Source organism: Salmo trutta, chromosome 34 (genome assembly GCF_901001165.1).
Source record: "Salmo trutta chromosome 34, fSalTru1.1, whole genome shotgun sequence".
NCBI classification, from domain to species: Eukaryota; Metazoa; Chordata; class Actinopteri; order Salmoniformes; family Salmonidae; genus Salmo; species Salmo trutta.
Window position 1 is genome coordinate 8,354,729 of NC_042990.1, and position 24,992 is coordinate 8,379,720.

The window sequence follows — 24,992 nt, forward strand, 5'->3', positions numbered from 1 at the left end:
TGCCTCTTCAACCTCAGGAGGCTGAAGAAATTCGGCTTGTCACCAAAAACACTCACAAACTTCTACAGATGCATAATCGAGAGCATCCTGTACGGCTGCATCACCGCCTGGTACGGCAACTGCTCCGCCCACAACCGTAAGGCTCTCCAGAGGGTAGTGAGGTCTGCACAACGCATCACCGGGGGCAAACTACCTGCCCTCCAGGACACCTACACCACCCGCTGTCACAGGAAGGCCATAAAGTTCATCAAGGACAGCAACCACCCGAGCCACTGCCTGTTCACCCCGCTATCATCTAGAAGGCGAGGTCAGTACAGGTGCATCAAAGCAGGAACCGAGAGACTGAAAAACAGCTTCTATCTCAAGGCCATCAGACTGTTAAACAGCCATCACTAACATTGAGTGGCTGCTGCCAACATACTGACTCGACTCCAGCCACTTTAATAATGGAAAAATGTATGTAATAAATGTATCACTAGCCACTTTAAACAATGCCACTTCATATAATGTTTACATACCCTACATTACTCATCTCATATGTATATACTGTACTCTATACCATCTACTGCATCTTGTCATCTTGATTTAATGTATCACTAGCCACTTTAAACAATGCCACTTTTATATGTTTACATACCCTACATTACTCATCTCATATGTATATACTGTACTCTATACCATCTACTGCATCTTGTCATCTTGATTTAATGTATCACTAGCCACTTTAAACAATGCCACTTTTATATGTTTACATACCATACATTACTCATCTCATATGTATATACTGTACTCAATACCATCCACTGCATCTTGCCTATGCCGTTCTATACCATCACTCATTCATATATTTTTTATGTACATATTCTTATTCATTCCTTTACACTTGTGTGTATAAGGTAATTGTTGTGAAATTGTTAGGTTAGATTACTCGTTGGATATTACTGCATTGTCAGAACTAGAAGCACAAGCATTTCACTACACTCACATTAACATCTGCTAACCATGTGTATGTGACAAATAAGATTTGATTTGAACATACTCCACATTTTCAAAGTGAAAGCAAGTTGTAGAAAAAAAACTAAAGATCAAAATAAATATTAAAAGAAAAGGAAATAAGTTAGAGGAAAACCTGCCTCAGTCGTCTGAAAACCTAAGCCTGGGATAGAGTTTTATTTTTCAGCGAGACAATTGCAAAATTTCAATGCCAAACACACACCAGAATGGTTTTCCCAGAGGAGTTGAGTGGTCTGGTCTCAGTCCTGACTTAAATTTGCTTGATAATCAGAGACAAGGTTTGAATATTGTTGTCCATCAATGATTCCCAATTAAATTGAATGAACTTGAGCAATTTTGACAAAAATTGTCAAAATGTAATCTTAATTTAAATGATTTACAGCTGTAATGGCTGCCAAAGAGGCTTCCACCAATAATTAACTCAGGGGGGTGGAGTTATGAAATTATTTCTATTATTTTATTTGTTTCTTAATTTTGAAAATGTTCTATAACTTTCTTTCACTTTGAAAATGTGGAGTATGTGGTATAGATCTGTAGGGAAAAAAATTGAATTACATCCCTTTTTTATATACAGTGCATTCGGAAAGTATTCAGACCCCTTCACTTTTTCCACATGTTGTTACATTACAGCCTTATTCTAAAATGGATTAAAAACATTCCTACTTCATCAATCTACACACAATGCCCCATAATGACAAAGCAAAAACAGGTTTAGACATTTTAACAAATGTATTACAATTTTTTTAATTTATAATATTACATTTACATAAGTATTCAGACCTTTTACTCAGTACTTTGTTGAAGCACCTTTGGCAGTGATTACAGCCTTGAGTCTTCTTGGATATGACACCACACAAACACTTCGATTGGGTTCAAGTCCAGGCTCTGGCTGGGCCACTCAATGACATTCAGAGACTTGTCCCAAAGCCACTCCTGTGTTGTCTTGGCTGTGTGCTTAGGGTCATTGTCCTGTTGGAAGGTGAACCTTTGCCCTCAGTCTGAGGTCCTGAATGCTCTGGAGCAGGTTTTCATCAAGGATCTTTCTGTACTTTGCGCCGTTCATCTTTTCCTCAAACCTGACTAGTCTCCCAGTCCCTGCCGAAGAAAAAATCCCACAACATGATGCTGCCACCACCATGCTTCGCCGTAGGGATGGTGCCAGGTTTCCTCCAGACGTGACGCTTGACATTCAGGCCAAATAATTAATTGGCATACTCTAAGCGGGCTGTCATGTGCCTTTTACTGAGGAGTGGTTTCCGTCTGGCCACTCTACCATAAATGCCTGATTGGTGGAATTCTGCAGAGATGGTTGTCCTTCTGGAAGGTTCTCCCATCCCCACAGAGGAACTCTGGAACTCTGTCAGAGTGACCATCCGGTTCTTGGTCACCTCCCTGACCAAGGCCCTTCTAACCCGATTGCTCACTTTGGCCGAGTTTCCAGTTCTAGGAAGAGTCTTGGTGGTTCCAAACTTCATCCATTTAAGAAAGATGGAGGCCACTGTGTTCTTGGGGAACTTAAGTACTGCAGAAATGTTTTGGTACCCTTCCCCAGATCTGTGCCTCGACACAATCCTGTCTTGGAGCTCTATGGACAATTCTTCCGACCTCATGGCTTGGTTTTTGCTCTGACATGCACTGTTAACTGTGGGACCCTATATAGACAGCTGTGTGCCTTTCCAAATCATGTCCAATCAATTGAATTTACCACAGGTGGCTCAATTTCGAGTCTCACAGCAAAGGGTCTGAATACTTATGTAAATGTACAAACATTTCCAAAAACCTGTTCTCTTTGTGATTATGGGGTTTTGTGTGTGTAGATGTGTGTGGGGGGGGGGGGGGGTGGAATACTTTCCGAATGCACTGTAGATTTAATTTTAACGCAGCAAAATGTGAAAAAAGTTCAAGGGGGTGTAGACTTTCTATAGGCACTGTGAATGTCTCATGTTGAGCTTAGAGAGAATGAGGTAGACCGGCGTATATGTTTGTGTGCATGTGCATGAGTGACAAAAATGTGTCACAAGCATCCATTCAAATTGCCAAGATTGTCCAATGCAACAACCCAAGTTGCTGAGATTGTAGAATCAAACCCATTCAATTAACCACCTTCATTCACATGTGTTGAATCACCCTTTTCCTCCTGCTGCTATTAAAATAAATTGTCACGTGTGCATTCCATGATCCCAAACTGCACGCATTCATTAACACATATGTGAAGAACGGAGGCACATATGGAGCCAGATAGCTGCCAAAAGGTTGCACCTACACTACCGTTCAAAAGTTTGGGGTCACTTAGAAATATCCTTGTTTTTGAAAGAAAAGCACATTTTTTGTCCATTAAAATAGCATCAAATTGATCAGAAATACTGTAGACATTTTTAATGTTGTAAATGACAATGTGGCTCAGTTGGTAGAGCATGGTGTGTGCAACGCCAGGGTTGTGGGTTCGATTCCCACAAGGGGCCAGTACAAAAAAAAAAAAAAAAAAGACTAAATAAAAAATACTAAAAAATGCATGAATGTATGCATTCACTACTGTTAGTCGCTCTGGATAAGAGCATCTGCTAAATGACTAAAATGTAAATGTAGCTGGAAACGGCAGATTTTTTATGATATATCTACATAGGCGTAGAGGGCCATTATCAGCAACCATCACTCCTATGTTCCAATGGCACGTTGTGTTAGCTAATCCAAGTTTATCATTTTAAAAGGCTAATTGATCATTAGAAAACACTTTTGCAATTATGTTAGCACAGCTGAAAATGGTTGTGCTGATTTAAAGAAGCAATAAAACTGGCCTTCTTTAGACTAGTTGAGTATCTGGAGCATCAGCATTTATGGGTTAGATTACAGACTCAAAATTCCAGAAACAAAGACATTTCTTCTGAAACTCGTCAGTCTATTCTTGTTCTGAGAAATTAATGCTATACCATGTGAGAAATTGCCAAGAAACTGAAGATCTTGTACAACGCTGTGTACTACTCCCTTCAAAGAACAGCGCAAACTGGCTCTAACCAGAATAGAAAGAGGAGTGGGAGGCCCCGATGCACAACTTAGCAAGAGGACAAGTACATTGTAGTGTCTAGTTTGAGAAACAGACGCCTGCAAGTCCTCAACTGGCTTCATTAAATAGTACCCGCAAAAAACACCAGTCTCAACGTCAACAGTGAAGAGGTGACTCCGGGATGCATGCCTTCTCGGCAGAGTTGCAAAGAAACAGCCATATCTCAGACTCACCAAAAAATATATATATATTAAAATGGGCAAAATAACACAGACACTGGACAGAGGAACTCTGCCTAGAAGTCCAGCATCCCAGAGTCGCCTCTTTACTGTTATAAAATACAGCTAGTGCTATGTAGACTTGCGCTGGCAAACAAATCCATAATATTAGCTACCTAAATGTGAGGTAAACTCAACAGGAGTAATAGAGAATGGAGACTTTTAACTTGAAAATGTGCAGGATATCTCTTTCCTGGGTCCCAGACTTCTGTTTTTTTATAGTGTGTTATGCTTGTTCGAGTAGGACTCCTCACAGGCCGTTTGGTCAAAGTTTTTTTGGGCTTGTGAGATGAACCTGCTCAAACTCTGAACGGTATTATTGGACGTCAGAATTGCAACACTAGATTTGCTCAAGTCTAAAATGTTAGTCTGTAATCGTAACATGGTGTTTGTATGTTCACAGAGGAAATTTCATGCTTACGTTCATGTTTCACGCGTGGCTTTTCTTACGATCCTAACCATTTACGTATGGATTTTCTTACGATCTTAACGATACGTACATTCAACCTTTTGGCAGGTATCTGGCTCCATAAAATATTTCCTACATGTCAAGACTCAGAAATTACTGCACTATCACAAATACACCCCTTCCCCACATGGGTGTCTTTTCTCCCCCTCACACCAATTTTCCAATTTGCTCTCCAAAATAAAAATGTTGCTCTCGCAACTGCTTACTATAATTTTAGAACAGGGGGAACGTCTAGCCAATGAGCATAGCCTGAAGCAGTCTACTGAAACGTAATTGGTCAGGTTTTTGGACCAATCACGGCTTGACTGCTCTCTAACCGGATTCTTGACCATGGAGATGAAAGGGGATGGTGAACAGAGTTGCCAAGTTCGCGATCCTTCATAAAATTGGGCTACTTTGAAAACGATGTTGCCGGGTTAAAATGTATTTGTTGCGGGTTTTTGGTCAGTTGTGAGTGGTGATAAGATACCACAGCAAAAACTCAAATCACAAGAAAAAAGCAAGGCGAGTAACTTTTACAAGCATTATTTTTTTTGTCTTTACACACACAGACACTTTCTTCAGTCATCTGTCTGTAAAGTCTCATTCTCCTGTTTCTCTAACTCATCCCTTATTATATCTGTCTGTTCTCTGTTTCTGTTATGTGGTGATGGGAAATGGCAGCAGCACCAACTTGTATGGGGATCACCGGCATGTACTTCCTTTGGCCCCCCACTGGCTGGAACCCTGTTGCAGTGGCCCCAAAGTCCAAGAAATGGCTTCAATGCAACATTTTGGGGGTGAGCAGAACACACACACACACACACACACACACACACACACACACACACACACACACACACACACACACACACACACACACACTTCCTTCAGCCAAAAAGCAAACTGTTGGAGCTTTTAGATTTTATACTCCAGTTTAAAGGAATACGATTATATCGATTATATTTTTAGCAATGTGACTTGTGTTAACACAATTTCACCATTAAATAAAGGTGAAATAAATTTCACAAAAATGTTTTCTGAAAAGAAAACTCTTAACCATTCACTATCAATCAGTTCTATAGTTCAGATTAAATCATTTGGTGTGATGAACCAATACCAAAGGGGAGAAATGCAGAGAAGCACTTTGACCATAAGTATTTCGATTGTCATTATGGAGACACCTATTGAATAAATGTACGAACTCCTCTCTTGCTGCCTCAAAAAAATTGGGGTTAGTTTTTAGGCCTTGTTGGGTGGGTTTTGTGTGGTCATTTGCCTAGAAATTTTAGCTTGACCTGGCAACATTGACAGTGAAAGGTGAATGATGGCTGACAAAAATAAAGAACTTTGATCTCTTTTCAGTGGAGAAATTAGCAAGTTAATCAACTAGGATTTCAATGTTGAAATTGAAGTAGGTAGTTATTTGGACTTCTGTTATTAAAGCAGGCTATTGATGAGGCAAGCTAGGTGAACGTCAGCTAGCTAGGAAGCTAACTAGTTAACGTTTAGCTATGCGGTTTAACCAAAGCAAGCTGTTTATTATTGGTTAGAAAGTTGGTTCTATACTGAATGTATGTGATAGTCATTGATGAACAATATGAGTAGTGTAAGTAAGGTATTAAGTAAACCTATAGGAGGATAGCTCTCCACGAGGTGGGTTGGGCATGAACTGACAGCATGCTGATGAATACTGAGCCATGCTTACTGACAAGTGGCGTGGTTTGGTACAGGACAATTCCATGTTAAAGGAGTGATGCTGACTCAGATTTTTCACTTTAAAATGTATGTCAAACAAACCTATGATTTCTCCTTTGTGTCTTCATAGAATTCCAAATCCCCCATGTGCTGTGTGTGTGTGTGTGTGTGTGTGTGTGTGTGTGTGTGTGTGTGTGTGTGTGTGTGTGTGTGTGTGTGTGTGTGTGTGTGTGTGTGTGTGTGTGTCCTTCCTTGGGCTTAATACCCTAAATATTGCCTCCTGCCTGCAATTAGTGGACTCGTGTTATGGTGTTTGCTAGAGATGACTGTCTGCTTTTCGTTTAGCTGGCTAAAAAGTAATAAGCTAGCTAAGTTTCGCTAGTAGATTCCACTCAACGCAAGGTATAATATACCCAGGGGTGCAGCTTTCACTGGGGACGGGGACAAGGAGGGGGACATTCTGAAATTGCATATGTTCCCCCGAGTTTTATCATTGGAATGTGATACAAAACGAGGCAACAGTGTGCTTTAGAACCATGTGGATGCCTCCGAGAGGTCGGGTAGGCTGTTTGGAGTGTTTATCTGACAGAATTTTTTTATAAAAAAGGAATTATGTCCCCCCCACTTCTTCAACCAAAGTTGCGCCCCTGAGTAAGCCTATCATTTTGTTATCAAGCTGCTGGTTTTCCCAAGTTATTCGGTGCTTACCGCTCAATAATGTTCCCTCTAAGCTGCACTGGCACCGTAGAATAAATATTAGCGGAGAGAAGCACGAGATTGAACTTCACTCAACTTTCCCTGTTAACACTATCAACGTTTCCCTTTACTGTGGCAATTATGATCGAATCAACTCAATATTAACCACTTTCAATGCAATATACCAAAACAAAATGAACTATGCAAGATATTTTGTTGTAGGCAGAACGCATCGGAGTAGGATTCTATTGCATTCACATTTTTATTTATTTTATTTTATTTATTTCACCTTTATTTAATGCACGACTCAGCCGTACTCTTCACAGACCGGTGCGGCATAATCAATCAGTTTCAATGGGCCTATATGCAAATAGGCCATTGCCATATATGGATCTGTCCCATTTACTTTGAACTGGACTGTGTTTGCATCATGAGCGATCTTGAGTAGATGCACTTGTTTTGAGATCAAATCGAGAGCTGCATGTAGCCATGTGTGCACATTCAGTTAATATCCTTTGCTTTTCATTTTAAAAGCATAGAATCTACCTCCAGTGAAGCTGCTCAACATTTACATTACATTCAGTCATTAAGCAGACACTCCCATCCAGAGCGACCCACAGGAGCATTGTTCTTTGCTAATTATTGAGTTATTAACCCAGTTATAGGTCATTTGTAGTTAGCAATAGGCAGTGCTTGACCTGGAGCGGAGTACCAGCACCTCAAATTTTCTACTGCTTGAACTCCTGTTCTTCTTATAGAATATTAGCCCAAAAGTAATGTGGAGCTCCTGCACCTCAATATAAACAGTACCGACTCCCAAAATGAGTACCGGAACCTATTTCAGTCCAAGTCAAGCACTGGCAATAGGGGAGTGATTGCTTCCTACAGGAGTACAAAATGTTTACCTTTCTAGACATCTTTGAAAAGCTAATCAGGTAAAGAGCTTTTTTTGTCTTAAAAGGGGCAGTGTTGTATTTTGAGACAGGCTTGAATAAGCTAAGTAGCCAAAAGGCAAAGGGTAGCATAATTTGTCTGATTCTCTGTAATAATGGTATGGCTATAATGATGCATTTTATTTTGTAACGTGGTTTCTTGCATCAAACAACATTTTCAGTCACCTCCTTGTCAAGCCCTGCATGTTTTTTCAAAAGTCTACATTGAGGCCTACATTGAACACCACACATTGGCGGCTACTGTAGACTGAATGATATAACAGTTATTTCCATGTTGAAATGTTATGGGATGCATTTTCTCCATTGTTTGTGATGGTAGGCCACTCTGGTAGGCCTACATTATGATCAAGTAGCCATAGTAGTTTACTTGGCCACGGTTAAAACTGTAACTTAAAGTGGGTACAGCCTCAGTGTTCACAGTAAACACCCCCTGGAAGTTTCACAGAATTTTTACAATGTTCAAGTTTGCGCTCAGCAGACCTGAAATTTGCTCAGTGACTGTATCCAATATGTTGCATTACCGTCTCCAACTGAACTATAGTATAGAATAGATCCATTACAATTTGTGATAATAAACGAAAGGGGAACTGGGAAAAATAAAAAATAAATGAAATAAAAATATACTGTGGCAGACCAGGGGGTTTGGTCAAGACGTTTACCCATATCAGACACGGACAGAGAAGGATTAGCTCAGTTTCAAGGGTGTTTATTTAAATAATAGATCAAATAGAAAAGAATAGGTCTCCTCCATGGGACCCTCTCCGGGACACCGTCTTCTGGGTTCCGGGTCTGGCTGTATCCTGTCGGGCACAAAACTCCCTCTTCTTTCCTCTGCAATTGTTAACAACAACACGGGAGTCCTTTCTTCTCCCACTCTCCCTATGTGCTGCCTTTCTGGCAGCTTTATGGGCCTTGCACAGCTGGTGAGCAATCCGCCCTTGATTACTCACCAGCTCCCAATCAGCCCCAATTAGTCCTGGCTAGAGAGCACGTCGAGACCTGCCACGTCCAGCAGATGGAGCCATCGCCTTGTGATGTATACTCCATCTGTTACCAGGCCTCGACGAGTCTCCCCCGGTGGCTGACCTGCTGTACGCCACACCCCCCCCCAGCTCTGTCGGGGAGGGGACTGTCATCAGTGCAACGTAGGTCTCCCTTCTCAATAGGGCGTCCGCATTTCCATGCTTCGCCCCTGACCTGTGCACAACAGAAAAAGAGAAGCATTGAAGGGACAAGAACCACCTGGTGACCCGATCGTTCGTGTCCTTTCCCCTGGCCATCCAGACCAGGGGAGCATGGTCCGTGACCAGGGTGAAGTGGGTACCTAGCAGGTAATACTTGAGAGTGTCTAGCGCCCACTTCACCGCTAGACACTCTTTCTCAACGATAGAGTATTTATTTTCCCTCGGCATCAGCTTTCGGCTGATGTACATGATGGGGTGCTCCTCCCCCTCGTGTACCTGGGACAGAACGGCCCCTAGTCCCGTATCACATGCGTCCGTCTGGACCACCATCGGCACCTGGAAATCGGGCATTACGAGAATCGGATGGGAGCATAGCGCTTCCTTCAGACTGTTGAACGCCGCTTCTGTCTCATCCGTCCATTTCACTGTTTTCGGGAGGCGGGCCCTGGTTAGATCGGTGAGGGGGGAAGCTATAGCCGCAAAGTTGGGGATAAACCGGCTATAGTGTCCTGCCAGTCCCAGGAAGGACTTGACCTGTGTCTTGGTACGTGGAACGGGCCAGTCACGCACCGCGTGAACCTTCCTCTCCTGGGGCTTGACGTTCCCCCGTCCGATCAAATACCCCAGGTACTCGGTCGATGAGCTCGTCCACCCTCGGCATGGGGTAGGTGTCGAATATGCTTATGTCGTTCACACCCCGGAAATCATTACAGAAACGGAGGCTACCGTCCGGTTTGGGCACCAACACGATGGGGCTGCACCATGCGCTGTGGGACTCTTCAATGACCCCCATCCTCAGCATAGCCTCCACTTCTTGTTTCACGGCCTTCCGTCGGGCCTCCGGAATCCGATACGGCCTCTTTCTTACCATTTCCCCGGGCTGGGTATGGATGTGGTGTTCAATGAGGGTAGTGCGGTCCGGCTTATCGGAGAACACCGCCGTGTTCCGATCGACAAGCTCCCTGAGCTCTTGCTTCTGGGCCAGGTCGAGGTCCTCATTGCTCGGGACCACCACTGGTACCGTTGGCGTCCTGGGTCCCGACCATAACACGGCCAAGGCTGTCCGCTCGTGCCACTTCTTCAACAGGTTCACGTGGTAAATCTGTTGAGGTTTCCGTCTCCCCTGTTGTCGTACGCGGTAATTGACAGGTCCCAGCTTCTCGACCACCTCGTATGGTCCGTGCCATGTTGCCAGGAACTTACTTTCGGCCGTGGGGATCAATACCAACACCCTGTCTCCCACCTGGAATTCTCGGGGCTGGGCTCCCCGATTATAGACCTGGGCTTGGGCGTGTTGGGCCTTCTCCATATGTTCCCTCACTACTGGCCATATTGGCCACCACTATGTCCATGGTGATGTGTTCAAAGGGCACCCCGATGATCGGCAGGGGGACCAGAGGGTTTCGGAAGTGTGCTTTCGGGTGAGTTGACACTCCGGGCAGCTGCGACAGCAGTTTTCCGCGGCCCTCCTCATCCCGGGAGGGATGAGGAGGGCCGGCAACTATGGCACTGCACCCACCGTCATCTGGCAGCTCCCTTGTGGCGTCATGATGTTGGTCCAGACAGTGGGTTACTGCTTTGTGTCACTGGGAACACAGGAAATGGACATCTCCCTACCCCTTTCGGTCTCCTGGTTCAGCAGGCTCGTGGTTACGAGCGTAACCATACTTCCAGAGTCCAACAGCGCTTCTGTGTCGTGTCCATCCACCTTCACCGGGACCATGGGTGCAGTTGATTCGGGGTGCGCCCAACAGGAGGTGACATAGTTTATGCCGTGACCCACCTCGCCGCCGGGGCTAGCTGATGGCATCGACTCCTCTCGAGCCGGGTAATTCCAGGCAATGTGCCCCCGGGCGCCATACTGAAAACACCTCCTTTGGTCTCCATCTACCTGGGGTCGTCGGGGACGGGTCGGCCCTACCCCAGCCGTTTCTCCACGGGTTTGCGGTCCTTTGGCCCTGCCGACTGTTGGTTCGGGGTACACCGTGGTGGGGCTGTCCTTCCGTCCCCTCGGACGGGTCGCCGATTCGTCCCGGCTCCCACTCAGCAGGGCCTGCGTGTTATGATGCGTCTCCAGTGCTTCCAGGAGGCCCTCCAAGGTCTGGGATGCGCATAGACTCGCAGCCCTCTTCATGTCGTAGGGTAGCGCCCGTAAGAAGCGATCCAAGACCACTTTGTCGAGGATGGAGAGGGTGGATACGTCGGTTAGGAGCCATGCCCTGGTGACGTGCAGTAGGTCGCTCATCTGTGCTCGGGGGGATGCGTCGGCTACGAACCTCCAGTCGTGGAACCGTTGAGCCCGAAGCGGCTGAGTATCTCCCGTTTGAGTCCGTTGTAATTAGCTGCCTGTTCATCGTTCAGGTCCCAATACGCCTTTTGGGCATTCCCCGAGAGGAACGGGGACTGGCCCACTTCGGCCTTGGCCATCCTTCCCGTAGAGCTGTCCGTTCAAACGTGCAGAGGTATGTTTTGACGTCATCGTCTTCCGTTAGCTTGATTAAAAACTGGTTGGGATGTGACCCAGAAGACGCTCCTCCTTGCAGCTTCCTGACTTCCTCAACGAGGCGGACGTCTCAGCCTCCAGTATTTATGCTGCAGTAGTTTATGTGTCGGGGGGCTAGGGTCAGTCTGTTACATCTGGAATTTTTCTCTTGTCTTATGTCCTGTGTGAATTTAAATATGCTCTCTCTAATTCTCTCTTTCTCTCTTTCTTTCTTTCTCTCGGAGGACCTGAGCCCTAGGACCATGCCTCAGGACTACCTGGCATGATGACTCCTTGCTGTCCCCAGTCCACCTGGCCGTGCTGCTGCTCCAGTTTCAACTGTTCTGCCTGCGGCTATGGAACCCTGACCTGTTCACCGGACGTGCTTGTTGCACCCTCGACAACTACTATGATTATTATTATTTGACCATACTGGTCATTTATGAACATTTTAACATCTTGACCATGTTCTGTTATAATATCCACCCGGCACAGCCAGAAGAGGACTGGCCACCCCTCATAGCCTGGTTCCTCTCTAGGTTTCTTCCTAGGTTTTTGGCCTTTCTAGGGAGTTTTTCCTAGGGAGTTTTTCCTAGCCACCGTGCTTCTTTCACATGCATTGCTTGCTGTTTGGGGTTTTAGGCTGGGTTTCTGTACAGCACTTTGAGATATCAGCTGATGTACGAAGGGCTATATAAATAAATTTGATTTGAAATTTGATTTGTAGTTGCTGTTCCTCCAGCGTTCGTTCCTGAACCGCCTGTTGTGCTTGTTGGGCCTGGACGAACTGAGCTATCAACTAGTCCATGCTGATACTGTGTAAACGTCAACCCTGATCTGACCACATTATCAGCATGGACGTCCTGGCTGGAGAGCCTGTCGAGGCCTGGCACGTCCAGCAGATGGAGCCATCGCCTCGTGATGTATACTCCATCTGTTACCAGGCCTCGACGAGTCTCTCCCTGGTGGCTGACCTGCTGTACGCCACAATACATATATTTTAATTACCCTACCAATACTCATTAAAACCATTATCACCTTATTCCACTACTTTAACCCTATCTGTTCCAACGACCTGATAGGACTGGGCAGTACCACTTAACACACGCTGTCATTTTTCTGAATATAGACCCCATGGCCGCGACACACATTCTCTTTCATTTTATCGGCAGACGTCCGTATGGTTTGAGGTACAAACTTTCTGAAGTTCGCTTGGTAAGTCACTGGTAAGTGTAATATCTTGCTTGGAAGTATACTAACTTGCTGTTTGCAGCCTGGAGCAGCTGGCCACATTGCTCCACTCACTGTGTGTGGTTGATCTGTATCATCTGCCCGTGGTTTGTCGTGCTTGTGTTTCGTTAGCGTTACACTACGACTCTGTGTGTCACGTCCTGACCAGCAGATGGAGCTAGTGTTTTAGTTTTGGGGTCAGGACGTGGCAGGTTTGTGTTTGTATATGTTGGTTGGATGATTGGGACTTCCAATTGAAGGCAGGTGTGTATAGTTGCCTTTGATTGGAAGTCCTATATAGGTGTGTGTGTTTGTCTTTGGGGTTGTGGGGAATTGTTGTGAGCACTGCTTTGTTTGGTTTAGCCTGCCACACCGTCACATTGTGAGTACCGTCCATTGCTTTGTTAATTGTTTTGTTTTTTCAGTGGATGCTCTACTCCTGTTTTTGAACATTAAAATATGAGTATCCACACTTCCGCTGCGCCTTGGTCCTTCTATCTCCCATACGACATATTCGCCGAAGAGTATGACATTTTCTGTGACACTGTGTGCATTTATTAATATATTGGTGGCTCTTGCTGCCACAAACTGTAATTACCTTACACAACTTGCCGACTGGCTTGTTTTATGTGTGTTGTGAATTGCTTTAATATTCTGTCCCCACGCTATAGGCGCGGGTTCTCTGCTAATTCCCCTACACGGGTTCTCTGCTAATTCCCCTACAGGGTTTTCTTGTTCTTTCTCCTGCAGAATGTACGAGTTTTGTGGTTGCCTGCCTCTACATTGAGACATTAACTTTGGAGTTCCGTAACGGAGTTACTCCATCATTTGGTGCTGTTTTTTGTTTTCTGCTTGGATATTAAACCTGCTAGGTAAAATCACAGTTGGCGTTTCAACAAAAACAAAAAAACATCCATTAGCTGGTTGCTGTTTTTTTGTCTGCCTGTTTATCCCACAGGGGTCTTCCCTTGTGTTTGCAGAAGAACTGGGTAATGTATCCCTTACCTGCGAGTAGGTCATGACATAAGCTCTCCCAGGGCTTCGTACCCCTGCTCCGTGGCCGTGTTGGCTTGGCTGAGCTTATGGCTTCCCTTTGTGACAGGTGTGATGGTGTCAACCGTCACCGCCGTAGGGACGTGCCTGAGGGACCCATGTGCTCGGGGTGCCAGAGGAAGACACACCCTTCCTTGTCCATATTCTCCCGGTCTCAAAGGGCAAAGTGGGAGGAGTGTGTGGAGTCCTCAATGGTATTGTCCTCAATGCTCGAGGGGTGTTGACTCCAATTCCGGTGCCGGCCTCAGTTCTTCAGGGCCTTCGTGTCACCATGGTGGACGACCCCCTGAAGACCCTGCGGCTGGAGATTTCCTCACTCCTGGACAAGGGTGTTGTCCGCAGGATTGAGAAATCAGAACGGCTAGGTGGGTTCTACTCCACTTATTTTGTGGTCCCAAAAGAAGATGGAGGGTTTCGACCGATTCTGGACCTCCGCAACCTCAATAGGTACTTGAAGGTACTGAGGTTCCACATGCTATCCCAAGTCGGCGTGTTGCAGGCCGTGTCCAGGGACCAGTGGTTTGTACTGCTGGATCTGATGGATGCGTACTTCCATGTTCCTGTTCACCCAGCTCATTGGCAGTACCTCCGATTCGCTTTCAAAGGGAGGGCTTACGAATTCATGGTTCTTCCCTTCGGCCTTTCCTTCGCACCCTGCACTTTCACAAAGTTCATGGACACTGTCCTGGTGCTTTTCACATCCCAAGGATTGTTGATCCTCAGTTACCTGGACGGTTGGCTGATTGTGCCGCGACCAGGACCCAGGTCCTGTCAGACAGAGACTTATCTTGCCTCGACTACTTTCGGCAGGGGTGGGTGGTATCCGCCCTAACTTATCAACGTCTGTTGGGCTTGCTGACAGCGGCCTCGTTGTTGATTCCCCTGGGCCTGCTCCATCCCCGGCCTCTTCAACGGTGGTTCAACTTCCACCAGCTGCACCCAAAGCGCCACCATCACCGCCAGCTGCAGGTGACTGCACAGTGCCTCAGGGTGTTGTTGAGGTGGCGCTGTCACTCCTTTCTCTCAGATGGGGTGGAGATGCTGAGGATGTGCTGCCGGGAGCTGGTCAGCACAGATGGCTCCCAGATCGGCTGGGGGGGGGGTGTGACCAAGGGCAGGTCGGCCAGCGGCTGTTGGCTACCCCCTTGGAGTGGTAGGCACATCAATACACTAGAGCTCCGAGCTGTACTGCTGGCCCTGCAGTCTTTCCTTCCACATCTGAAGGGAAGACATGTCCTGGTGAAAACGGACAACACCACCGTGGTGGCTTACATCAACCATCGGGGTGGACTGAGGTCCCACCGCCTCCATATTATGGCGCGGGAGCTCCTTCTCTGGGCTCAGGGACGTTTAGCGTCTCTGCTCGCAGCGCACGTACCTGGAATCCTAAATGTGGCAGCGGATATGCTCTCGAAGGAGGGCCCACCACCTTGGGACTGGAGCCTACATCCCCTGGTGGTGCAGCACCTGTGGGACCAGTTCGGGAGGGTGCAGGTGGACCTGTTTGCCTCCCTGGACAATGCACACTGCCCCCTGTGGTACTCCATTTCGGAGCCACCAGGGCCTCAGGGCTTGGATGCTCTGTCTCACGATTGGTCAGGGCTGGAGCTTTAGCATTACCCCCTTTTCCCCTGATCCAGGCTGTGCTGGACAGGACCAGGATGGCAGAGCATCGTCTGCTTCTGGTGGCCCCATACTGGCCCAGACGAACCTGGTTCAGCCTTCTCCTGTCCCTGTTGTCTGGGACACCTTGGAAACTTCCCCTGAGACCGGACCTGCTGTCTCCGGTTGGGGGAACTCTTTGTCATCCGAGGCCCACCGCCTCACTCTGTGGGCTTGGCCTCTGAACAGCACCAATGGTCCACATTAGGACTACAGGAGGGTGTAATGAACACTATGCAGAGCGCAAGGGCGCTGCTTACAACCGCGGCACACCAGTTGCGCTGGCGGTTGTTCTGCTCTTGGTGCACTGGTATTGAGGTTGTGCCCGAGTCATGCGGGGTGCAGTATGTCCTCCAATACCTGCAGTCTCGCTTGGATGAGGGCTTGGCAGCCTCTACACTGAGAGAGTATATATCTGCCTGCCATGCGGGGTGGATGGACAGGCCAGTGGGGCGCCATCCCTTGGTCTCCAGGTTTATGAAGGGGGTTCGTCGCCTGCGTCCAGCTAGGACCCACTCAATGGCAAGCTGGGATCTGGATGTGGTCTTGGCAGCTTGGCAAAGCCACCTTTCGAACAGTTGGAGTCTGCCTCCCTGAAACACCTCTCTATGAAGGTGGTTTTCTTGGTAGCGATTATTTCCATGAAGAGGGTGGGTGAGCTCCATTCTCTTTCGGTAAGTTCTGAGTGCTACTGGATGAACCCTGGGGGGAGGAGTATATCTCTCCGCCCCAACCCTTCATTCCTCCCGAAGGTTCTGTCAGAAAGCCATGTGAACATCCCTTTTTATCCTGTCTGCTTACAACCCCCCTCGGCAGTGGCGGGGGAGTCTGGGCCTCCCTCCGGCATGCTGTGCCCTGTGAGGGCACTGGCTGCCTATGTGGAGCAGACATGATCAGTGAGAACAACAGACCAGCTCTTTGTCTCACTGGATCATAGACACGATTACAACAGCATACCGCCTGGCTGGCAGACCAGTGCTGGGATCTGTGGTGGCACATTCAACACGAGGTGTGGCTGCGTCCTGGGCTCTACTGAGAGGAGTGCCCCTCACTGATATCTGTTCTGCGGCCAGCTGGGCTTCCTCTTGCAACTTTGCTAGGTACTATCGGGTAAATGTGGCACCTCCCTCTGCGGTTGGTTCAGCGGTCATGGGCGGCACCTCCCCTTCCGGGGACTGTGCAGGGACCCCCCTTCCACATTGACGGCCCCTACGTCTCGGTCCCGCGCTGGGACTTTGCCGCTGGCTGGCCAGGTCCCTCTAGCCCCGACTAATCTGGTACGGGTATACCAATATATTGGAGTGATCCAATATAGTGGACCCCAGCCGTGACACAGGTGTACACGGGAGTAAATCTGTAAATCCTCACCTCGGATGTATCCCTCCGCCGCGGAGTGATACCAATATATTGGAGTGATCCATATAGCTCACATAACCATGGTTACACACGTAACATTCATTTTCTTCCATGCATATGCTCTCCCCAGGGCCAAATAATCAACAGGGGAGACTGGGGATGGTTGTAACACGAGATAGTTGTAACACGTGCAATTCCTCCAATCAGGAGTGAGGTAGAATTATGTGATTCACTGTGCACATGCTCAGTTTAGTCCTGAACCCTCATGTGAAAAAGCAAGTCCCTGTGATTAACTCTGCAGATTCTATTGACAGAAATCGGATTTTGAAGTAAGAAATCGGATTTTGAGGTAGAGATATTTGATGCAAGTTTTAACATCTAGCTAAAATGGAAGCTAGCAATGGTTGCAAGGGTCAGGGTTAGTTGTAACAACTTGTGAGAAACTGTTACTACTAACCCTGAGTAAAACTGAGTAAAACTGTTTTTAGTACATGTTTTCTTTTACTTTCAGCATGCCTAGATCATGGAAAAGAAAGACAGACAGGGGAGTACCTCTCCACACTTTGAAAAGAGTGTCAAATTATGTAGCAGAGCATGGGAAGTCAATCAGATCGGTTGTATGGCATATGTCGCTGTACATATTCTGTAGAGGGAAAGAAGCTACTGGAGAAGGGGTCGAGAGAGCTTCCTCATGTTGGCTAACGTAGTGGAAACAGGGTTTTCATGGAGCAGGAGCAGAAGTTGTCAGAGTATCTCTTGAGGGCAGCTGATTTATATTATGGATTGTCTCCCCGTGAGGTAAGCACTTGATAGGAATTAGTGAGGAGTAAGTCAGGGCGAAGTTAGCAGTTAATGTTGGTGGCAATTAAGGTCAAGGGAGGGAGTACTAATGTAAATTATTAATGTAAAGTATTAATTGGGGGAAGTATTTAAAATGTTATTCTATTGTTACAGGTCAGGAAATGTGCCTACCAACTCGCTGTACGATATGGTTGCAAGCATCCTCAGTCATGGGATGAGACCTCTATGGTGGGAGCAGACTGGTTCTTGTCTTACCTCACCCTACTCTCTCCATTAGGAGTGCTGAAGCAACTAGTCTGTCACGGGCCATAACAGAACAAATGTGGTACAGTTTGTCAGCAGAGTTAGAGAGGTGATAAATAAATACAGCTTTGATGACAATGACATATCGAATGATGACGAGACAGGAAGAACCACAGTACAAACACCTGACATGCTGACCAGACCGCACGGGTGCGTCTGCATACGCCATCGCGCACATGTTGATTTTGTCCCCCCCACACCAGACACGATCAGGACACGGAGGTTGAAATATCAAAACAAACTCTGAACCAATTATATTGATTTGGGGACAGGTCGAAAAGCATTAAACATTGATGGCCATTTAGCTAGCTTGCTGTTGCTCGCTAATTTGTCCTGGGATATAAACATTAGGTTGTTATTTTACCTGAAATGCACAAGGTCCTCTACTCTGACAATTAATCCATAGATAAAATGGTAAACCGAATTAGTTTCTCGTCATCTCTCCTCCTTCCTTCAGGCTTCTTTTTCTTATTTGGACTTTATATGTGTCACGGTTGTCTAGGACCAGTGGAGATGTGGAATCAGGAGCAGGAGACAGAGGGCCGGAGCAACTGTGTTTTAATAATAATAGAAAAATGCAATAGCCGTAGGGCACAGGGCGCGTGGCGAAGTCCGCCAGGGGAAAACACTTTTCCCAAAATAAGCGCACTGAAAAAAAACAGCGCACGGGGCGCAGCCCGGCAATATAATGGATACTAACAGGATACAATCACAACTGTCCTGAGTGAACAATAAACAATCCCGCACGAGAACCCCAACTGAAAATACACACTAAATAACCCCCCACTAATGACAAACACAAAACAGGTGCGGGATAGACAGACAAAACCAAAAGACACAGAAACAACGATCGGTGGCAGCTAATAGGCCGGCGACGACGACCGGCGAGCGCCGCCCGACCGAGGAGGGGCGCCACCTTCGTTAGATACTGTGACAATATGGCGATTGTCAACCAACCTTATGGTCCATTATTACAACCGACGGGAGTGTGGATCTCAGTTCATCTTTCAATCACCCACGTGGGTATATGCTCCTAAAAACCAATGAGGAGATGGGACATGGGTATATGTTCCTAAAAACCAATGAGGAGATTTCAGAGGCAGGACTTGCAGCAGTTGAGCGTCACAAATAGAACCAAGTTCTATTTTAGCACCCGGCTATGCAGATGCTCGCGAGCAGTGTGGTTAGTTGCATGTGAGTAGTTGCAAAACAAGGGATGTTGCAGGCTAGATGTTGATCTGATCAAGTTTATGATAGCCATAACTTAGTCCTTGGTGTTTTTAACTTGCTGCTGAGTTAAAGCCAATTTAAAACATCTTTGGGATTGGTGTCCCTTCCACGGGACGGTTGATCTAATGTAGGCTAATGCGATTAGCATGAGGTTGTAAGTAACAAGAACATTTCCCAGGACATAGACATATCTGATATTGGCAGAAAACCTAAATTCTTGTTAATCTAACTGCACTGTCCAATTTACAGTAGCTATTACAGTGAAAGAATACCATGCTATTGTTTGAGGAGAGTGCACAATTTTGAACATGAAAAGTTATTAATAAACAAATTAGGTACATTTGGGCAGTCGTGATACAAAATTTTGAACAGAAATACAATGGTTCATTGGATCAGTCTAAAACTTTGCACATACACTGATGACATCTAGTGGACAAAATCTAAATTGCACCTGGGCTGGAATAATACATTATGTCCTTTCTCTTTCATTTCAAAGATGATGGTACAAAAAAATACAAAAGAACGGTTGATTTTTTTTTTTATTACCTTTTACCAGATCTATTGTGTTATATTCTACTACATTCCTTTCACGATTCCATAAACTTCAAAGTGTTTCCTTTCAAATTGTACCAAGAATATGGATATCCTTGCTTCAGGGCCTGAGCTACAGACAGTTAGATTTGGGTATGTGTTTTTAGGCGAAAATTGAAAAAAAGGGGGCTAATCCTTAAATTAAACTTGATCTGAAAATGTGGTCGGAGGGTGTGACGCAATTTTCAGAGCCTCCCGAGGTATGCAGAGGCCAAATCAGCTCTATACCACACCGCAGTGCTCCTCTCAAATGTTGTAATAATGTGGAGGGCTCCATATAGCTCCGCATTGATATGATTGGCGTGGTACATCCTGTATAAACGCAAGAACTATGAAAGGTCTGACGTATGCTAAGGCACCATCAACAGTGAATGCTGCATCGCCACTTCAAATTTCGGATTGACCATGCAAAGGACACTGGTGTATCAAGCAGTGGAACGATCTAATCTGCTGTGAAAGAGCGGATAGGCGGGCAGGAAGACCCTGTACTCCTGTTAGCAGCTGAAACTGATTGGCTGAAACTGGGATGTTGGGTGATATTGATTGACAGCACTTAATGGGCGGGACTACAGGAAAACAAATTCTCCCATTGGAGAATATTAACAACGGCTCCCTTTGGCACTAAACATCGGGTTTTGCGGGGAAGTGATCAACGTGCCTTTTTAAATTGATAAACGGAACAGTTTAATAGCCCTGCAGTACAGTATGATTTAGAAACTCTTTTGTAGCGCGCTAGATGTCAAACAGGAAATGACATAGCCAGGTCTGCCATGTTTACGCAGGCGACGGGCGTGTGTTTTGCGAGTTTCTTTATCTCTGCAGAGTGAAAATGCAAAGGACTTGACTTCTGTAAAGTTATAACTCACCGGCATTGGTATAATCGAAGTTAATATCTTATGCATGGCAAAGCTTAAGAACCTTAATCGGTAATTCAAATTATGACTCGTTTTAGCTGGCTACATATCGTTGCTAGCTAGCTAGCTTTCTCCACAACAAGGAGGCGGGCGGAAGTAGCTAATGCATGTTAGCTAGCTAGTAAGCCTCAGTTCCGTTTTTAGTATAGTTTGGTGGACGTTGGTTAACCTATATTGTGAGTGAGTGACAATAAGAGGTAGCCGACTTTCGCCGTTACAAGCAAGCCATGGCTGAATCCCAGAAAGCGGACCATTCAGAGGTAATTTACGTTTTTGAATGAATACTAACGTTAGCTAGCTATGTCCTATTCTGCTACTTAACTAGCTAGCTAATTATGTCGACCCTCCCCTTCATTTCCCGCGCAGATTTAGTAAGCGTGAGCAAATCAACAATCTTAAACAAACACTGCACTCTCCAACTTGGTTCTCTTTGGTTCTCCCAAAGTTGGTATTTGATTGCAAGCATGCGTTAGACTTTTCCCTCAATAGCCATGACACTTGATCAATCTGTAAACTGGGGTCTACTTTTTCCTGGTCAGGTCACGTAGTAAGGTTAAACTCAGGGCACTACTTATAGGACCATTACTAATAGAATATTGACTTTCTTCAGCATAAAGGTGAGCCAGACAAAGAGACAGAGCAGCCATCTCAGGCTGGAGCATCAATGGATTCGGTGGACCCTGGAGCCTCACACCGCAATACTGCCTCGGCAGATGGAAACAATGGGGATGATGCTACCAATGCAGTCAGTGCATGTTCCTCCTCAATTATAGATGGGGCAGGGGATGCTGGTAATTCAGGACCTGTGAGGGAAACCGATGCAGAGGATTCACAGATGGTGGAAGAAGCTGTAAAAACAGATGCTTTGCTGACTGTGGTAGAAATGGACAGTAAAGAGGATTCCCAGACGGAAAGAGAAACAGCCAGTGCGGATGTTTCCCAGACGGAAAGAGAAACAGCCAGTGTGGATGTTTCCCAGACGGAAAGAGAAACAGCCAGTGCGGATGTTTCCCAGACGGAAAGAGAAACAGCCAGTGCGGATGTTTCCCAGACGGAAAGAGAAACAGCCAGTGCGGATGTTTCCCAGACGGAAAGAGAAACAGCCAGTGCGGATGTTTCCCAGACGGAAAGAGAAACAGCCAGTGCGGATGTTTCCCAGACGGAAAGAGAAACAGCCCGTGCGGATGTTTCCCAGACGGAAAGAGAAACAGCCCGTGCGGGTGCCTCACAGACGAACACAGCCCGTGCCTCACAGACGAACACAGCCCGTGCGGGTGCCTCACAGACGGACACAGCCCGTGCGGGTGCCTCACAGACGGACACAGCCCGTGCGGGTGCCTCACAGACGGACACAGCCCGTGCGGGTGCCTCACAGACGGACACAGCCCGTGCGGGTGCCTCACAGACGGACACAGCCCGTGCGGATGCCTCACTGACGGACACAGCCCGTGCGGAACAGACGGACACAGCCCGTGCGGATGCCTCACTGACGGACACAGCCCTTGCGGGTGCCTCACTGACGGACACAGCCCGTGCGGGTGCCTCACTGACGGACACAGCCCGTGCGGGTGCCTCACTGACGGCCACAGCCCGTGCGGGTGCCTCACTGACGGCCACAGCCCGTGCGGGTGCCTCACTGACGGCCACAGCCCGTGCGGGTGCCTCACTGACGGACACAGCCCGTGCGGGTGCCTCACTGACGGACACAGCCCGTGCGGGTGCCTCACTGACGGACACAGCCCGTGCGGGTGCCTCACTGACGGACACAGCCCGTGCGGGTGCCTCACAGACGGACACAGCCCGTGCGGAACAGATGGACACAGCCCGTGCGGGTGCCTCACAGACGGACACAGCCCGTGCGGGTGCCTCACAGACGGACACAGCCCGTGCGGGTGCCTCACTGACGGACACAGCCCGTGCGGAACAGATGGACACAGCCCGTGCGGGTGCCTCACAGACGGACACAGCCCGTGCGGGTGCCTCACAGACGGACACAGCCCGTGCGGGTGCCTCACAGACGGACACAGCCCGTGCGGAACAGACGGACACAGCCCGTGCGGATGCCTCACTGACAGACACAGCCCGTGGGGAACAGACGGACACAGCCCGTGCGGGTGCCTCACTGACGGACACAGCCCGTGCGGATGCCTCACTGACGGACACAGCCCGTGCGGATGCCTCACAGACAGTCAGAGAAAAAGTTGGTACAGATGCACCCCAGACTGTGGAAGAAATAGGCAATACAAATGGTTCACAGACTAATGGAGAAACAGACATACCCCTGGACATGGGAGTAGTGGATGCTGACGATGAGATGGAGGTCAATGCTATCAAAGTGGAGGATGACCAGATGCAGGAGGAAGACAACTTGGAGGGGATGCCTGTGATAACGGCTGTGGAAGAGGGAGGCAACATGGATGCTTTTAGAAGCAACTCCCTGGATCATGGGGATGAGGTGGAGAAGATGGACACGGGGACAGACTCACTGACAGAGAATGAGGTAGAGGAGCCCAGCAAGACCGTGCAAGTGGAGAAGACTGATTCCATGCCTTCTATCATGGATACAGGTAAGAAGAGACTGCTGCCTGCAGCTTTTTGTTGGCTATATGACCTTTAGGATCAGGATTTTAAATTGTTTCTGTAGTTTGCTGAATTCATTTCTTCAGGTTGGATTTGTTTGTGTTTTATGTGTGTTGCTACCCTAAACACTGTTGTCTTGCTTGGCACTCTACTCCAGGGGTTCTTAAACTTTTTCAGCCTGGGACCCAAATTAGAAATGTTGTGTTTTCCTAGGACCCAAGCTTATGAAAACTATACATAAATATTGGTTCATTTCATTGCCGTTATGCCTAAAACAAAAGAAATATAGACAAAAACAAATAACAATGAAATTAAATATCCATGTAAATATCTGTTTATTACCACCTATTAAAAACACTCTCACGTATCTGTCTAGGTTGGAATGGTTGCTATTAAAATACAATAAATAATTTTCATTCTGAACTGGAATAAACTGATTGATCACCACACACGGATGAATAACAGAACACACACACAGAGGCTTTTTGATAGTGCAACCTTATTAAGTAACAGTACAGATGAAAAATGATCAGGCCTACTGTACATCTTACTGTAGAAATTATTGTTGAAAGAAAGTATAGGTTTTAACTGTTGCTGTTAAAATACAATACATATTTTTTATTCTGAACTGGTATAAACTGATTGATCACATCACACAGATGTAGACCAGAAAACACACACAGTCCTAATGAGAGCATGTCTATTCTGGGCTCTGTTTTTGACATTGCAACACAGGTCGTGCTCAGCCTTGAAACTGTTTCTGTACTTGTTTTTTTAAGTTTGTCAGAGTTGAGAACCCTGACTCGCATAGTTATGTGGTGCCAAAACTGGACCAGAACATCTACTGCTTTCTCAGTCAGGCAAGAGACTGCTTCCTGCTGTAGATGAACAACCCATAACTGTGTGAGTGTGTTTACCTCAAAAAGCATCTCCCTTCAATCTGTTTATTCCAGTTAAGAATACAAAATATTATTGTATTTTTAACAGCAACAGTTCCAACCTAGACTAGGTTTCATCAACTTTCTACAGTAAGATGTACAGTAGGCCTGGTCATTTTTCATCTTCATCTGTACTGTTACTAGGGTTGCACTATCAGTAGCTAGCTTACTTTGGCTAATGTTAGCTATTAGCTATGTACAAGACCAGGGGATTGTTTAAGAGAAACTCACATCTACTACTATGAGAGTTAGTACTAGTATTCACTTATTACTGCTTATCGTCACCTGTTTATAAAATGACAACAATGCCTTGCTAGCTGACTTACTTTTACAATGTCGAAGCGCTTTCCTGAAGCATTCTGCCCTGTTCTGACAGAACTCCCTGGGTTTACCATCATGCCGTTTTAATTAATTTGTTCGTTATGAGAGACTCGTTACTAAGCACTTCCCCGCACAAAACACATTGTGGGCGCTCCTCGTTATAAGTTTGTATGAAAGAGGGAGAAACTCATCGCTGTATATGCGTTTCATGACGATTGAGCTCAGTCAGAACTTGTGGCGAGCATGAGTCCATTTGATG

General features: G+C 46.6%; 1 protein-coding gene across 2 annotated transcripts in view; it reads left to right on the plus strand.

Annotated features, from left to right (window-relative positions):
• Positions 1-20,539: 20,539 nt before the first annotated feature.
• The window catches only part of LOC115173461 (zinc finger MYM-type protein 4-like), a 30,352-nt gene continuing 25,899 nt past the window's right edge, over positions 20,540-24,992 (plus strand). For both annotated transcript variants that reach the window (XM_029731535.1, XM_029731536.1), the window contains exons 1-2: positions 20,540-21,154; positions 21,505-23,461. In XM_029731535.1, coding sequence (XP_029587395.1) covers positions 21,122-21,154; positions 21,505-23,461 — 1,990 coding nt within the window. In that variant the 5' untranslated portion in view covers positions 20,540-21,121. The remainder of the gene's footprint in view (positions 21,155-21,504; positions 23,462-24,992) is intronic.